This window comes from Centropristis striata, chromosome 9, assembly GCF_030273125.1.
Source record: "Centropristis striata isolate RG_2023a ecotype Rhode Island chromosome 9, C.striata_1.0, whole genome shotgun sequence".
In the NCBI taxonomy this organism is placed as follows: domain Eukaryota; kingdom Metazoa; phylum Chordata; class Actinopteri; order Perciformes; family Serranidae; genus Centropristis; species Centropristis striata.
The window spans coordinates 5,388,296-5,405,606 of NC_081525.1; the positions used below are offsets into that span (position 1 = coordinate 5,388,296).

A 17,311-nucleotide genomic window follows, 5' to 3' on the forward strand; every position below is an offset into this window, starting at 1 on the left:
CGCATGACAATCATGTAGCGTGCCTAAATTTGAAGACGAAGAAGAAGAAGACAAACTTCAACCGGAAAAGAGTTTTGGTTTAGTTGGTGAGGATTATCACGCTTTGTGTACACATATATTATTACGTTTTTCTGAGTCAGAATTGTTTTTATAATAACTGTTTCAATAACGGGAGGTAGTTAAGACTCTGTGTTTGTCGCTGTTTGTCTCCAGCTGTTCACAGTCCTCCCAGAGAGATGCAGCGTGCTGATCAGCCTCATCCTCTGTTTGGAGGAGCGCTGTCAGCCGTCCTCCCTCACAGCGCCAAAGACGTCAGTGAGCTGAGGGAGATCCCGGACAACCAGGAGGTGTTTGCCCATCAACACACCGACCAGAGCCTGATCGTGGAGCTGGTGGAGTACCAGGGCCAGGTGGCAGACCAGGACGCCGCCAGGTATCACTTTGAAGACATCGCAGGCAGTAACAAGGCTTTAGAGCCAGGTGCTTTTGAGGTGACCACTGTTGTGTCTCTGTCCAAATCCGAGCTGTCCCTGTCAGACTGCAGCTCAGCCTGGATGCTGACTGGGACACAGTGTGTGTCCAAATTCAACGAAGAGGCGAGGAATACAGTGACCCTTCACCTGGGTCTGCTCCGTCTGCCACAGTTCTCCACAGAAGTCCTGATCACCTTCAATGACCCGCAGACAATCAGCCCCCACAGCAGCAGCGCGGCCTCGTCGGAGACACACAGAGAGCCGTGGACAGTCCAGCACTTCCAGCGCCTGTTGCAGACTCTGACTCTGCACAACCCGGGGCTGTTTGGGTAGAACATCGGATACTTTCTCAGCATGGGACACATTTAGACACATTGGGACTAGGGTTGTCACGATACTATAATATTTTCAACTCAATACTGATATGGCTGTGTTCTTGTGAGATATTCTACCTTTAGATCCCAGAAACGTACCTCGATTCTTTTCTCGGAATCTGTTCAGGTCCATTTTGGCTTTTTCCCCACAAACTGGTCGTCCTTGTCAGAGCAGATGTTGAGGAGACTTAGAGAGCCCAACATGAAGAGTTTTTATTCAGGTTTGGCAAGCAGAGCAGCAGAGCAACAACAGTCCTTTAGTTTTTAGTAAGTCATTGTAATGTATGTGCACCGTGATTAGGGTTGTCATGATACTAAAATTTTCAACTCGATACCGATACTCTGGAAAATATTCGATACTCGATACCATTTTCGATACCACAAGGATAAAAACAAAGACCCCAAAATGTCACAGAAATTGATGATAAGCTTTAGCTCTGAGGTAGTGCAAAAAATAAATAAATACAATAAACCAGGGGTGTCAAACTCAAATACACAATGAGCCAAAATCTAAAACTTGAATAAAATCGCGGGCCAACATTGAAGAAATAAACCTTTTAATATATACCAAACATGTTTTGCTTGAACATTAAATATGGAACCAGCCACCCTTATAAACATACAATATATAACTAAATAGTGCAGACATGCAAAATCAAATTTCAAATAAAAAACACATCAATGTCATTAATTTACAATAATAATATAATAATTTGGTATTGCCTCGGGGGCCAAATAAAATTACACTGCGGGCCAAATTTGGCCCGCGGGCCAGAGTTTGACACCCCTGCAATAAACAATAACAATTAGAACAATATTTTGAGGTTGTATGCTGTGCACAATATTAGGCAAGCTTGATAAAAAAAAACAAAAAACAATAACTTAACTTAAGTGTTCCTTCCTTGGCTATGCTTTACACACATAACAATAAACTAAATGACACTAGCCAAACCAGTTAACATGAACATTACATTGTTGAAAAAGCTCTGTTTATTTTCATAGCTTCTGGGGACTTGGCATCATATTTTCGTTGTTGGTCAAACACAGACGGTAAAGTCGATACTTTTGAAAATTAGTATCGTATCCGGATACAACATTTTAGTATCGATACTTTTGACAACCCTAATTAGGACTGTGTTTTACCACAGGAATCAGGCCCACAGCATGCTTTGGGTCCCGAACTTGAAAGTTCTGGAAGCAATTCCTACAAGCAGGGGTCCAGTTGCTGCCAGGACATACACGTCCTGTTTTGCCATTGATGTTGACTTTATCTGCATATCTAAAAATGAATTTAAAAACCAAACATGTCATAAGAATATAGTTTTTGTCATATTAAATTTTTTGGATAAAAAATCTTGGACCATTTTATTGTTTTTGTATCACCTGATAAAGATTTATTTGTAGGTTAAAGATGCTCTTAACCCTCTGGGACCCCTATGGACATTTTCAGCCATATTTGTCATTTTTCACTTCTGTTTTGCCAAAAATTTTTGGCTGTGATACTGCAAATGACATGATTTTTGGAAGTTTTTTTTTCTTGATATATTTTTACATTTTAATTTTAATTTTTCTAATGGGTCAATAATACACTGTATACAAATTTACTACACTTTCAGATCCTTCGGGCTGAAAATGTCCACTTCCAAAAAAATGCCATGAATACTTTAGAGATTAATATTTTTTTCTATTTTTTTCTACGTTTTTTGCATAAACCTCTTCAACAACTTCCCCCCTGCTCAAAACTACCAAAAATTTTTTAAAAAATGAGGATTTTAACCCTTAAATGCCAGTTTAATTATATGATGGCACTGTTTTTCAAAGAAAAAACAAAAAAAATTGAGTTATTTTTTATCACAGCCTTGGATATGTCAAAGATTTTGATAGATCAGAGTAATATCTTCCCGTTATTTTTTATTGTAAGGCATTGCTGTTTTATGTAAAGGTATGCATAAGAGATGGAACAATTAGTTGACTAATCGATGGGTCAATATAAATAGAATATAAATAATTGCAAACTATTTTGACAATCGATCGACTGAGAAGGATGTTTTTCACTATTTTATAGACCAAACAATTAATTTATTAATAAAAAAAGTATCTGAGAGATTAATCAGTAAGGAATAATCATTCATAGACGTATTATACGTCTATATATATATATATATTAGGGTGCATCAAATTTGAATGGGAATTTTTAATTTCAAAATATCAATTTGGCTGGCTTTGCATTTTGTTCCACTTAACATAAAAATGACTTTTGCAAAGTTTTGAGGAATTCCATTGAGATTTAGGGGTGCCACCTAACACATGAACTTTGGTGAAATTTCGAAAAATGTGCAATTTTTGGTCTAATTGCCAAAAGGTTGACCTGGAAATGTTGAGTACAGTGAACTTTTATACACTAACATGTTCTATAGGGTTATCAAAGTAAAAGTTGTTTGTTTGCCCTTTGGGCAACAAGGGCATTTCCCAGAATTCAACTTTCAAGATTCTCCATTCATTTGTCCAATAGACGAAATGAATGGAAGTCAATGGGACATGTTCACATGGCTTTACCCTGAATTTTGTGCAGCAGTGATGGATGTTGGACACACATATAAAGTTTAATTGACTTTATTGCTTAACACAAGGGACGTTACTGAGACACCCTCTCTAGTGGCTAACTCACTGGCAACTAACAGGGCCTAATGGTAAGAGCTGACACGAACTAAACTTGTGCCAGAGTCTGCTCCACTGAACAACATCACCAGGGAGAAAGAGAGAGGAAATGGAACCTGAACTCTGAACCTAGCCAGTGCGTCTCCCCCCAGATATGTCTCTCCACCCGCCACCCAAGAGTAACCGTCCTACCCAGGGATTAGCTTGCATTTGCAGCAGCAATGTTTGGCTGTTGGTTGGTCATGCTCAACTGCCTGCTGCACTATATAGTAGTAGTGGATAGTAGTAGTGTACAAGGATGGTGATAGTAGTAGTGGTCTAAATGGTAAATGGATGGACTGCACTTATATAGAGATTTTATCCAAAGCGCTTTGCACTACAGATGGCGCATTCATTCATTCATTCATTCATTCATTCACCCATTCACACTAGTGCCACCTGCCACCATTGGGAGTTCATTCACTGATGAACGCAGCATCGTGGGCCTTTTGGGGTTCAGTATTGCCCAAGGATACTTTGACATGTGGCTGCCATGGTCAGGGATCGAACCACCGACATTCGTGGGCGATTGCTCTACCAACTGAGCCACAGCCGCCCCTGGTCTATGATGTGATAGGAGTACTGGTCTGTGGTGATGTGATAGTAGTACTAGTCTGTGGTGATGTGATAGGAGTACTGGTCTGTGGTGATGTGATAGGAGTACTGGTCTGTGGTGATGTGATAGGAGTACTGGTCTGTGGTGATGTGATAGGAGTACTGGTCTGTGGTGATGTGATAGGAGTACTGGTCTGTGATCATGTGATAGGAGTACTGGTCTGTGGTGATGTGATAGGAGTACTGGTCTGTGATCATGTGATAGGAGTACTGGTCTGTGGTGATGTGATAGGAGTACTGGTCTGTGGTGATGTGATAGGAGTACTGGTCTGTGATCATGTGATAGGAGTACTGGTCTGTGGTGATGTGATAGGAGTACTGGTCTGTGGTGATGTGATAGGAGTACTGGTCTGTGATGATGTGATAGGAGTACTGGTCTGTGGTGATGTGATAGGAGTACTGGTCTGTGGTGATGTGATAGGAGTACTGGTCTGTGGTGATGTGATAGGAGTACTGGTCTGTGATGATGTGATAGGAGTACTGGTCTGTGGTGATGTGATAGGAGTACTGGTCTGTGATGATGTGATAGGAGTACTGGTCTGTGGTGATGTGATAGGAGTACTGGTCTGTGATCATGTGATAGGAGTACTGGTCTGTGATGATGTGATAGGAGTACTGGTCTGTGGTGATGTGATAGGAGTACTGGTCTGTGGTGATGTGATAGGAGTACTGGTCTGTGGTGATGTGATAGGAGTACTGGTCTGTGGTGATGTGATAGGAGTACTGGTCTGTGGTGATGTGATAGGAGTACTGGTCTGTGATGATGTGATAGGAGTACTGGTCTGTGGTGATGTGATAGGAGTACTGGTCTGTGGTGATGTGATAGGAGTACTGGTCTGTGGTGATGTGATAGGAGTACTGGTCTGTGATCATGTGATAGGAGTACTGGTCTGTGGTGATGTGATAGGAGTACTGGTCTGTGATCATGTGATAGGAGTACTGGTCTGTGGTGATGTGATAGGAGTACTGGTCTGTGGTGATGTGATAGGAGTACTGGTCTGTGATCATGTGATAGGAGTACTGGTCTGTGGTGATGTGATAGGAGTACTGGTCTGTGGTGATGTGATAGGAGTACTGGTCTGTGATGATGTGATAGGAGTACTGGTCTGTGGTGATGTGATAGGAGTACTGGTCTGTGGTGATGTGATAGGAGTACTGGTCTGTGGTGATGTGATAGGAGTACTGGTCTGTGATGATGTGATAGGAGTACTGGTCTGTGGTGATGTGATAGGAGTACTGGTCTGTGATGATGTGATAGGAGTACTGGTCTGTGGTGATGTGATAGGAGTACTGGTCTGTGATCATGTGATAGGAGTACTGGTCTGTGATGATGTGATAGGAGTACTGGTCTGTGGTGATGTGATAGGAGTACTGGTCTGTGATGATGTGATAGGAGTACTGGTCTGTGATCATGTGATAGGAGTACTGGTCTGTGGTGATGTGATAGGAGTACTGGTCTGTGATCATGTGGTAGGAGTACTGGTCTGTGGTCTGTGTGATGGCAATAGTAGTAGTGGCCTATGGTCATGTGATAGTAGATACTCAAATTTTAACTGTACATAGTCTAAATACCTATAAATATGACTTAAATGACTTATGATAAATAAGTATACAAAGACACAACTACAGATATGATGGTAATATGTAATAATACATACCCAACACAGAAAGATCACCTCAAACAGAAAGATTACCTCAGTTTTCTTGAGCTCTAGTATTGTTTACCTTAGATCTCCATGGCGACCATTGAGCACTGTTAACCACTTTATCCAACAAAAACAGATGTGCGGTGGCACCCCTAAATCATCATGTACTGGGAAAATATTTTGCATGTGTTGTTTCTACATATATTGGAACACTTTTAGCACCCAGCCATATCAAAATTCAAGAATTGTGTTTTTTGATGCACCCTAATATATATATATATATTTACAGTACAGGCCAAAAGTTTGGACACACCTTCTCATTCAATGCGTTTCCTTTATTTTCATGACTATTGACATTGTAAATTCATCAAAACTATTAATGAACACATATGGAATTATGAACTAAACAAAAAAGTGTGAAATAACTGAAAACATGTGTTATATTCTAGTAAGCAAAGGGTGGTTACTTTGAGGAATCTAAAATACAAGACATGTTTTCAGTTATTTCACACTTTTTTTGTTAAGTACATAATTCCATATGTGTTCATTCATAGTTTTGATGCCTTCAGTGAGAATCTACAATGTAAATAGTCATGAAAATAAAGAAAAACGCATTGAATGAGATGGGTGTGTCCAAACTTTTGGCCTGTACTATATATATATACATTATTTGTTGGCACTTTATATTTTCTACTGCAGATATGTACGTACACGTGTATATGCAATGTGTAAGTATGGATAAGTAAATGTTAACTTCAGCATAGGTTGTTGGTGAGCTATGTGTAGGTGTATGCTGTGTATACATATGTATTTATGTCTAGGTGTGGTCTGACCATGTAAATACTGTATATTTGCATCTATTATAGTGACTCTATGTGTGTGCTTTTTGTAGGTCTGTCATATTAATGTTACTGACCAGTCATTATACACATGTTGTTTTGTTTTATTGAGTGCATTAGAAGTGTACTGATACAAAAAGTGATATAGTGGGGCGGATTAGCTCAATATTTCATAACAATCGTTCACTTTGTGATAAAAGCATGAAATTTGGTAGATGTGTTGGTGAATATGTTTCGAACAAATCTGGATATTGGGCCACCTCAAAAGCGCCCCCTAGTGGCCGTGGCAGGCATTTGTTATCCAAATAAATCAATTATGAATAAAAACTGCCCTTTTAATAATACCAACTGGTGATGAATTGTATATTGTTGGAAAGCCTGATTAATCACCTTTACAACGAGGTACAGCTTGTAAGGATCGTGCATTCATGGAATGAGCAACGGGGCTAAACGTGTGGGTAGCACCCCCCAAAAATGTGCATCCCCTGTGGGGCGGATTAGCTCAATAAATCACAAGAATTGTTTATTTTGTGATAGAAGCACACAATTTGGTGGATGTGTTGGTGGATATGTTTCAAACAAATCTGTATATTAGGCCATCGCAAATTCGCCCCCTAGTGGCCATAGCAGTCATTTTCTTCGTTAAAATTACAAAAAATATTTAAATTATTTCTTAAAATATTTAAAAAATGTAAAATAAATATACAAACGTATTTACATTTTTTAATTTACGTTTGTGTATTTATGCAACATATTAAATTAACAAAAATCAGTTAGACACTCTTTCAGTTATTTTTCAGTTATTCTGCCCCACCACAGACACTCTTTCAGTTATTTTTCAGTTATTCTGCCCCACCACAATCAGGCTAGCCATCGAGCTGTGCAAGTGGACTGTCTATCAAGGTATGTCTAAATATTTTATTTCACCTGTTATAATTATGAATAAAATATGCTATGAACATCATAAAGGCTAAAGAGAAAAACAATCATCATGGGCCTTGGCGGAAAAGTAAATTAGCAAGATAGCAAAAATAGGTACTTAAGCTAGCTAGTTAGCTTGGAACATGTATCAGTGGCTGTTGGGTGTGAAAGCTTAATAAGACACTGTTAAATTATGTCCTGTGGAATGTGGACATCTCTCTCTGCGCACGCACACACACACACACACACAGGCACACACACGCACACAGACACTATATGTCATTTTATGTCTCCTTTGCCCATGTGGTTCTTTTTTTCTTTTTTTAAATGTATTTTATAACTCCATCACAGTCACACACCTCAGTACAAGGATTTTGCCAGAAAGAGTCACCTGCTACAAGTAGCCCTAGTATAATTTTAGTTTTTTTTTCTCTGTCTAAATGTGTTTTGTTTTTATTGTTGCAGGTCATACAATATTCAAAAGATAGTGGTGGATAGTAATTGACTATGTCAAAGAAGTTTCGGCTAAAAGAATCAGGGCGTCCAACACCCTCAACGTCTAAGAAGCCTAAAAAGGATATAAATTGGGTACTGTGTGCCCTCTGTCAACAACATCGTAATGACATGCTAACTGACCCAACACTGACAAAGAGAAAGGATGCTGGGAGTGCATACAAGTCATTAGCTGAAAGTCTCCTGAGAATGAAAGAACTGAATGAACTACCCAAAAATATACAGATAAATAAATTAGATGAAGATGGACTTGAAGCTGCTTTTGTTACCAACAGAGCTAGGTGGCATCAGTCTTGTAGACTGGCCTTCAACAAGACAAAGGTTCAACGAGCCGAGAAGAGAGCTCTGAAGAGATCTAGCATTACAGGCAATGAAACCATTGCAGGCTCAAGTAAACACACAAGGAGATGTTCTTCTAGCACTGAGAAACCATTACAGGAAGCACTATGTTTTTTCTGCTGCAAGCCAGCTGGCACTGATGGTTTTCATGAGGCAGCAACGTTTCAACTAGATAAGCGAGTTCGGGAGTGTGTGGCGCTCTTACAGGACACAGAACTGCTTGCACGACTTAGTTCAGGAGATTTGATTGCACTTGAAGCCAAATACCACACTAAATGTTTGGTGGGGCTCTACAACCGTGTCAGAAAACACAAAACTCAAGAAAGGAAAGACACTAATGAGGAAGAATTTCTATCGGGAATCGCTTTTGCTGAAACTGTCATGTACATTGAGGAAGAACGGTTGGATGACGGCACTGCACCAGTCTTCAGACTGGCTGATCTGGCTCAACTGTATAGCTTGAGGATGGAGCAGCTTGGCACTAAGCTTGATGTCCGAGTGAACACTACAAGACTGAAGGAAAGACTTTTGGCACATATCCCAGACCTGCGAGCTCAGACCCATGGGCGGGATGTCTTCCTTGCATTTTCTGAAGACATTGGTGAGGCCCTGACTAGGGCATGTGAATGGGACAGTGACAATGATGCCATGTGCTTGGCCCGCGCTGCAAACATTGTGCGTCGCCACATGTTTGATGAGTTAAAACCTTTCACTGGATTCCAAGAAACATGCCAAGGAGCTTCTGTACCAAATGCACTGTTGGCACTGGTAAACATGGTCCTTGAGGGTCCAAGTATCAAAAACCGGAGTGCATATCCATCGTCATCAGCAGCCCTAACCATTGCACAACTTTTATGCTTTAACAGTGTCAAGCACAGTCGGCATGAAGGACCCACACCTATCAGACATAGCACTGCTCAGGAAAAACCTGTTCCAATGTATATAGGCCTGATGGTCCATGCCCAAACCAGGAAGAGGGAACTTGTGGATCGGCTTTCACATCTGGGTGTTAGTATCACATATGACCGTGTGCTTAGTCTGTCAGCCCAACTAGGAGAAACTGTCATACAACAGTACCACAAAGAACAGGTGGTGTGCCCTCATAGGATGCATGGTAGTGTTTTCACAACTGCTGCAGTTGATAACATTGACCATAACCCTAGCTCAACTACATCAAAAACGTCCTTCCATGGCACAGGCATCTCGCTTTTTCAACACCCTGCTTTTTCAGGTCAAGGAGTTGACCGCAGCATAGCAATTGTTGGAGGTTCTGCAAGACAGAAGACAATAGGCCATTTGCCAAGCTACTACACAGAAGTTCCACCGGTTGTCAGTAGCACCACGAAGGCACCTATACCACCTAGCACTGTGGAAACTCTGAGCAGGAAGAACTCCAACGAGAACACCAAGGAAGAGTACTGCTGGCTAGAAAATGTGCGGAAGATTATAGAGTATGCATCTAATGATGGAGAAACCTCTGTGAATCAGAGTGAGGACAACATGTCTTGGGCTGCATACCATGCATATCAAAACCCTATAAAGAAAAAAGTCATCTGTCCGAGTTCCTTACTCCCTTTATTCCAGGAGAGTGCCCACACATTGGCAATGATAAAACACTCACTGGATATTGTCAAAAAGGCAGTTCAGCATCTGAATGTTGGGCAGACACCAGTAGTAACCTTTGATCAACCCTTGTATGCCATTGCCAAGCAGATCCAGTGGAAGTGGCCAGAAACATATGGAGAAGACAAACTGGTTGTGATGTTTGGTGGCCTGCATATAGAGATGGCAGCTCTGAAGACTCTGGGTGACTGGTTGCAAGGCAGTGGCTGGGTTGAAGCACTGGTGCAAGCAGAGATCACAACTGCAGGCACTGCAGACTCCCTTTTGCGTGCAATGCATGTTACTCGTTCCAGACGTGCCCACCAAGTCACAGCAGCTGCATTATATATCCTGCAACATCGGGCCTACAATAACCGTGACACAGATACAAAGGATGAACCTTTGAGCTTTGATGAATGGTGTGCAAAAAGGGAAGAGAGCTGTCCTCAGTTCCAGTACTGGGCGGCAGTCATGGCACTGGAGCTGTGTTTACTGATCTTTGTGCGATCCCAGCGTCAGTCCTCCTTCAGCATGTACCTTGATGCTCTGACAGAGCTTGTACCATGGTTCTTTGCTCTGGATCACACCAACTATGCTCGCTGGATCCCAGTTCATCTCTGTGATATGGCTGAACTATCAGCAAGACACCCGGATATTGCCAGAGAATTTAATGCTGGTAATTTCACCATTCAGAAGACCAACCGTGTCTTCTCAGCAATCCCTATCGACCAGGCACATGAGCAGAATAATGCTTGGATCAAGAGTGCTGGAGGGGCTATAGGTCTTACAGACAATCCCAGTGCCCTACGGCGGTGGATGGTAGCTGGCCCTGAGGTTGCAACACTGATTGAACAATTTGAAGATGCTCACCAGCTCATGGGGACAAGAGGGCATGCGGTTCTCCACCATGACCAGTCAGCAAGTGTGCAAAAAGCATTTAAGAAAGATGTGTCCTCACTTGTCAGTGTATTTGAAGAAATGGGCAACCCATTTGAAGAGGAGAGCACTGATCTGATTGTTCTTCACAGCAAAGAGATTGCAGATCCATTGGCAGTGGAGACTGTTAAGAAGGCACAGAAGATTGGACAACAACAGTTTGAAGCATTCACAAAGGAACGTCTTGTGGAAAGAACAAAGCCCATTGATGACACAATCCATCGCAACCGTCTGAAATTGTTTGTTGGCTCGGCCAAAAAAACTGCAAAAAAGGAGAAGCAACAGTTGGCATTGATGAAAAGTGATGTCGAACTGTTTGCACGTCTCTACATCAGCTGTCAAACAAGAGATGGAAACCTGGAAGACTTCTTTCAGCATGAGAACCAAGCATGGCCACCTGCACTCTCTGATGGAGGAAGATTACGACTTGGGACTAAGAGTGACCTTCTGACATGCCTTGAGGACCTGTCTCCACCTCAGACCAAAGCCCCAGATGTCACCTGTGTAGTTCTTGATGGAGCTGCCATCGTTCAGATGATTAAACCAGGAGGTGCCAAGACATTTGATGAATATGCACAACATGTATTCATCCCACATATATCTTCGCAGCTGCGCAGTGTGTCACGTGTGGACATCATTTGGGATAGTTACAAAAATGATTCCCTTAAAGGTACAGCAAGAGCCAAGCGTGGAAAGGGGATTAGGAGGTATGTTGTTGGGAAGGCTGCCATACCAGGAAACTGGCAGAACTTTCTGCATGTTGACAGCAACAAGACAGAACTATTCAGTTTCCTGTCCAAGGCTCTTATTCAGGCATTCTGTAAGGAAGAAAAGGAAGTCGTTGTCACTGATGGACAGGGGGTGCTCAGCACCCAGCCTCTGCCTGATCTCCACACCCTGGCCCCATGCAGCCACGAAGAGGCTGACAGCCGTATGCTACTGCATGTGTCACATGCTGCAAAGCATGGTCACCACTGCATACTGATCCGCACTGTTGACACTGATGTTGTGGTCTTAGCTGTGTTTGCCATAAATCAGTTACCGTCCGGATGTCAATTGTGGTTAGCATTTGGAACTGGCAAGAGCTTTCGCTACCTGGCAGCCCACCAAATGGCTGCATCCCTTGGACCAAAGATGTCATGTGCACTTCCCATGTTCCACTCTTTGACAGGTTGTGACACTGTTTCCAGCTTTGCTAGACATGGGAAGAAGGCAGCATGGTCTACATGGAAGTCACTGCCAGAACTGACAGATGCATTACTGATGCTGGCAAGTGGACCAAAGGAGATTCCAGATAATGCAATGAACATTATCGAGAGGTTTGTCATACTGCTGTTTGACAGAACCAGCACTTGTACCAAGGTGAACGATGCAAGAAGGAAGCTCTTCCCACGGAAAAACTCAGTGCAGCAAATACCACCTACCCGAGCTGCTCTAGTGGAACATGTGAAAAGAGCAGTCTACCAGGGTGGTCACATCTGGGGGAAGACACTGCTACCAGACCCTGTGCTTCCATCACCAACTGAGTGGGGGTGGGTGAAGACAGAAGGAATGTTTGAGCCCCACTGGACAACCCTGCCACAGGCATCAAAATCTTGCCATGAACTGATATCTTGTGGTTGCAAGAGTGGTTGCAAAAAGCTCTGCAGGTGCAAGAAGGCTGCTCTTCGGTGCACAGGCCTCTGCTTCTGTGAGGGAGAATGTGAGAGCTAACCATATCTCTCATTAACTCAAAGTTAAAGGTCAGTGTTTCATCTATTTTGTACATTCAGTATACTGCAAAAAAATAATCTAGCAATGTAATCTGGCAAACTCTTTTTTTCTTTTTAAGGAGCAACAGAAGAATAGAAGCCAAAGAGGAGGCCGTAGCCTGTGAATGGGAATATCAAGATATATAATAAATTATATTATATTATAAAATGTTTTACAAAGTTAATGTTCTTCTCTATTAGACTGTAATAAAGCTTTTGTCACTTTAACATGTCTCTAAATTATATTTGTGGTGCTGAAAACATGAAACAGCAGCTGTAGGGTAGGAAAAGCATTCCACGCCAGTGACCACCGGCGGCCATTTTTAAAAATGGCCGCCACAGCCATCAGAATTTTTTTTTGCGATGGCCCAATATCCAGATTCATTAAACATGTATTCAGCTATGAGTGTACCAAATTTGATGCTTTTATCACAAAATGAACGATTGTTCTGCTAATCCGCCCCACTAATACATTAAATTAATAATTTGAGTATATGTTTAACTATGTTTGTCTTGTTTTTAAGGTTTAACTTTAAAAGAGTTGTTAGAACCACCAGACTACATTGGAAAATCACATATTTTAACATTTGAGACTTATTAGAGCCACCAAATAATAATTTCCATTGGAAAAACACCAATTTAACAAAACAGGATCGTTGATATTTGTGTCTTCTTTGTCAGGTTTTAAATTGGTGACAACATATAGAAACCTTCTAATGCACAACATGGGTCAAAATGACCTTGTGCGTTAGAAGTGTAGTAATAAAAAAAGGGGTTTTATTCAAAAAGTAAGAAATGAAAACAAAAAATTAGGATGTATGATGATCACAAACGAGTTATTTGAGGAAAACCTGCAACACTGAATGATGAAATTAATTTATTGCAAAGTATAGAACATAAAAACTCTGTCGGGTCACTTTAGACCCATGTTGTGCATCAAAGAGTTCAGGATGGTGGCAGTACTTTGGAATAAAATCAAGGGAGCGAGGCATGAGTTAGGAAGGAGGAAATGCTTGAGGAATAGGAGAAGGGGAATTTGGTGGAAAACAGAGGAGCGTAAACTTGCATGAGACATTATGACGTTATGTCTCAAATCTCACATTTCTCACAGGTGCATACTAGGGCTGATCTGAGGTCTGCCCAAACGGTCAGCTCCTTTAAATCAGGACTGAAAACACTATTGTTTACTGCAGCGTACTTTTTAACTACGCAATGTTTGACCTGTGCTTTTTATTATTTTATCTATTTTCTTATCCTGCTGTATCTTATTTTATCTTATTTGTATTTTTATTTCTATTTCCCTGTTTTAATTGACTGTTTTTGATTAGGCAATTTTTTGAACATTCCTTTGTGACTTAAGCAAGATATGGCAACACTTTATTTTGAAGGTGTCTACATAAGAGTGACATGAGCGTGTCATAAACATGACATTGGATGTGTCATGAACATTAATGACACTTTGAAGTAACATTAATGCTCATGATACTTGTCATGTCATGTTTATGACTCTCATGTAGACACCTTCAAAATAAAGTGTCACCATATCTTGCTTAAGTCACAAAGGCATGTTAAAAAAATTGCCTAAGTCATTAATTTCTCTTAAATGACATAATTTACACAGTGTTATTACTATGCCAATAGCCATCCTTTGTTACATCCTTTTGAGTGAAATGATCAATAAATGTTATATGTTATGAAATTTTTCATTTCATTGAACAATTTTTTTGTGTTCCCTAAACACTATTGTTTACTGCAGCATACTCTTAACTTTAACACTTATCTGCTCTACTCTACTGCCCTTACTTTTCAACTACGCAATGTTTGACTTGTGCTTTTTATTATTTTATCTCTTTTCTTATCCTGCTGTATCTTATTTTGTCTTATTTGCATTTTTATTTCTATTTCCCTGTTTAAATTGACTGTTTTTACTGTTTTCGATTGTGTCTTGCTGTTTTAATGTGTATGTAAAGCACTTTGAATTACCTTGTGTTGAATTGTGCTATACAAATAAACTTGCCTTGCCTTTCCTTGCCTAGGGCTGAAGCTAATGATTACATAGACACATATATATATATATATATATTAGGGTGCATCAAAAAACACAATTCTTGAATTTTGATATGGCTGGGTGCTAAAAGTGTTCCAATATATGTAGAAACAACACATGCAAAATATTTTCCCAGTACATGATGATTTAGGGGTGCCACCGCACATCTGTTTTTGTTGGATAAAGTGGTTAACAGTGCTCAATGGTCGCCATGGAGATCTAAGGTAAACAATACTAGAGCTCAAGAAAACTGAGGTAATCTTTCTGTTTGAGGTGATCTTTCTGTGTTGGGTATGTATTATTACATATTACCATCATATCTGTAGTTGTGTCTTTGTATACTTATTTATCATAAGTCATTTAAGTCATATTTATAGGTATTTAGACTATGTACAGTTAAAATTTGAGTATCTACTATCACATGACCATAGGCCACTACTACTATTGCCATCACACAGACCACAGACCAGTACTCCTACCACATGATCACAGACCAGTACTCCTATCACATCACCACAGACCAGTACTCCTATCACATGATCACAGACCAGTACTCCTATCACATCATCACAGACCAGTACTCCTATCACATCACCACAGACCAGTACTCCTATCACATCATCACAGACCAGTACTCCTATCACATGATCACAGACCAGTACTCCTATCACATCACCACAGACCAGTACTCCTATCACATCATCACAGACCAGTACTCCTATCACATCACCACAGACCAGTACTCCTATCACATCATCACAGACCAGTACTCCTATCACATCACCACAGACCAGTACTCCTATCACATCACCACAGACCAGTACTCCTATCACATCACCACAGACCAGTACTCCTATCACATCATCACAGACCAGTACTCCTATCACATCACCACAGACCAGTACTCCTATCACATCACCACAGACCAGTACTCCTATCACATGATCACAGACCAGTACTCCTATCACATCACCACAGACCAGTACTCCTATCACATCACCACAGACCAGTACTCCTATCACATGATCACAGACCAGTACTCCTATCACATCACCACAGACCAGTACTCCTATCACATGATCACAGACCAGTACTCCTATCACATCACCACAGACCAGTACTCCTATCACATCACCACAGACCAGTACTCCTATCACATCATCACAGACCAGTACTCCTATCACATCACCACAGACCAGTACTCCTATCACATCACCACAGACCAGTACTCCTATCACATCACCACAGACCAGTACTCCTATCACATCACCACAGACCAGTACTCCTATCACATCACCACAGACCAGTACTCCTATCACATCATCACAGACCAGTACTCCTATCACATGATCACAGACCAGTACTCCTATCACATCACCACAGACCAGTACTCCTATCACATCATCACAGACCAGTACTCCTATCACATCACCACAGACCAGTACTCCTATCACATCATCACAGACCAGTACTCCTATCACATCACCACAGACCAGTACTCCTATCACATCACCACAGACCAGTACTCCTATCACATCACCACAGACCAGTACTCCTATCACATCATCACAGACCAGTACTCCTATCACATCACCACAGACCAGTACTCCTATCACATCACCACAGACCAGTACTCCTATCACATGATCACAGACCAGTACTCCTATCACATCACCACAGACCAGTACTCCTATCACATCACCACAGACCAGTACTCCTATCACATGATCACAGACCAGTACTCCTATCACATCACCACAGACCAGTACTCCTATCACATGATCACAGACCAGTACTCCTATCACATCACCACAGACCAGTACTCCTATCACATCACCACAGACCAGTACTCCTATCACATCACCACAGACCAGTACTCCTATCACATCACCACAGACCAGTACTCCTATCACATCACCACAGACTAGTACTACTATCACATCACCACAGACCAGTACTCCTATCACATCATAGACCAGGGGCGGCTGTGGCTCAGTTGGTAGAGCAATCGCCCACGAATGTCGGTGGTTCGATCCCTGACCATGGCAGCCACATGTCAAAGTATCCTTGGGCAATACTGAACCCCAAAAGGCCCACGATGCTGCGTTCATCAGTGAATGAACTCCCAATGGTGGCAGGTGGCACTAGTGTGAATGGGTGAATGAATGAATGAATGAATGAATGAATGCGCCATCTGTAGTGCAAAGCGCTTTGGATAAAATCTCTATATAAGTGCAGTCCATCCATTTACCATTTAGACCACTACTACTATCACCATCCTTGTACACTACTACTATCCACTACTACTATATAGTGCAGCAGGCAGTTGAGCATGACCAACCAACAGCCAAACATTGCTGCTGCAAATGCAAGCTAATCCCTGGGTAGGACGGTTACTCTTGGGTGGCGGGTGGAGAGACATATCTGGGGGGAGACGCACTGGCTAGGTTCAGAGTTCAGGTTCCATTTCCTCTCTCTTTCTCCCTGGTGATGTTGTTCAGTGGAGCAGACTCTGGCACAAGTTTAGTTCGTGTCAGCTCTTACCATTAGGCCCTGTT

The 17,311-nt window shown here is 41.5% G+C and overlaps 1 protein-coding gene across 1 annotated transcript; it reads left to right on the top strand.

The window, feature by feature from the left end:
* The first annotated feature begins 61 nt into the window (after positions 1 to 61).
* rangrf (RAN guanine nucleotide release factor) lies at positions 62 to 2,347 on the top strand. The gene is made up of 2 exons (XM_059341296.1): positions 62 to 86; positions 214 to 2,347. Exon 2 carries the CDS (start codon positions 237 to 239, stop codon positions 804 to 806), a length of 570 nt encoding a protein of 189 aa, XP_059197279.1. The 5' UTR covers positions 62 to 86; positions 214 to 236; the 3' UTR covers positions 807 to 2,347.
* Positions 2,348 to 17,311: the final 14,964 nt, after the last annotated feature.

Excerpts from the sequence above, each read along its gene's own strand:
- rangrf (XM_059341296.1), top strand. The coding sequence starts at position 237 with ATGCAGCGTGCTGATCAGCCTCATCCTCTGTTTGGAGGAGCGCTGTCA.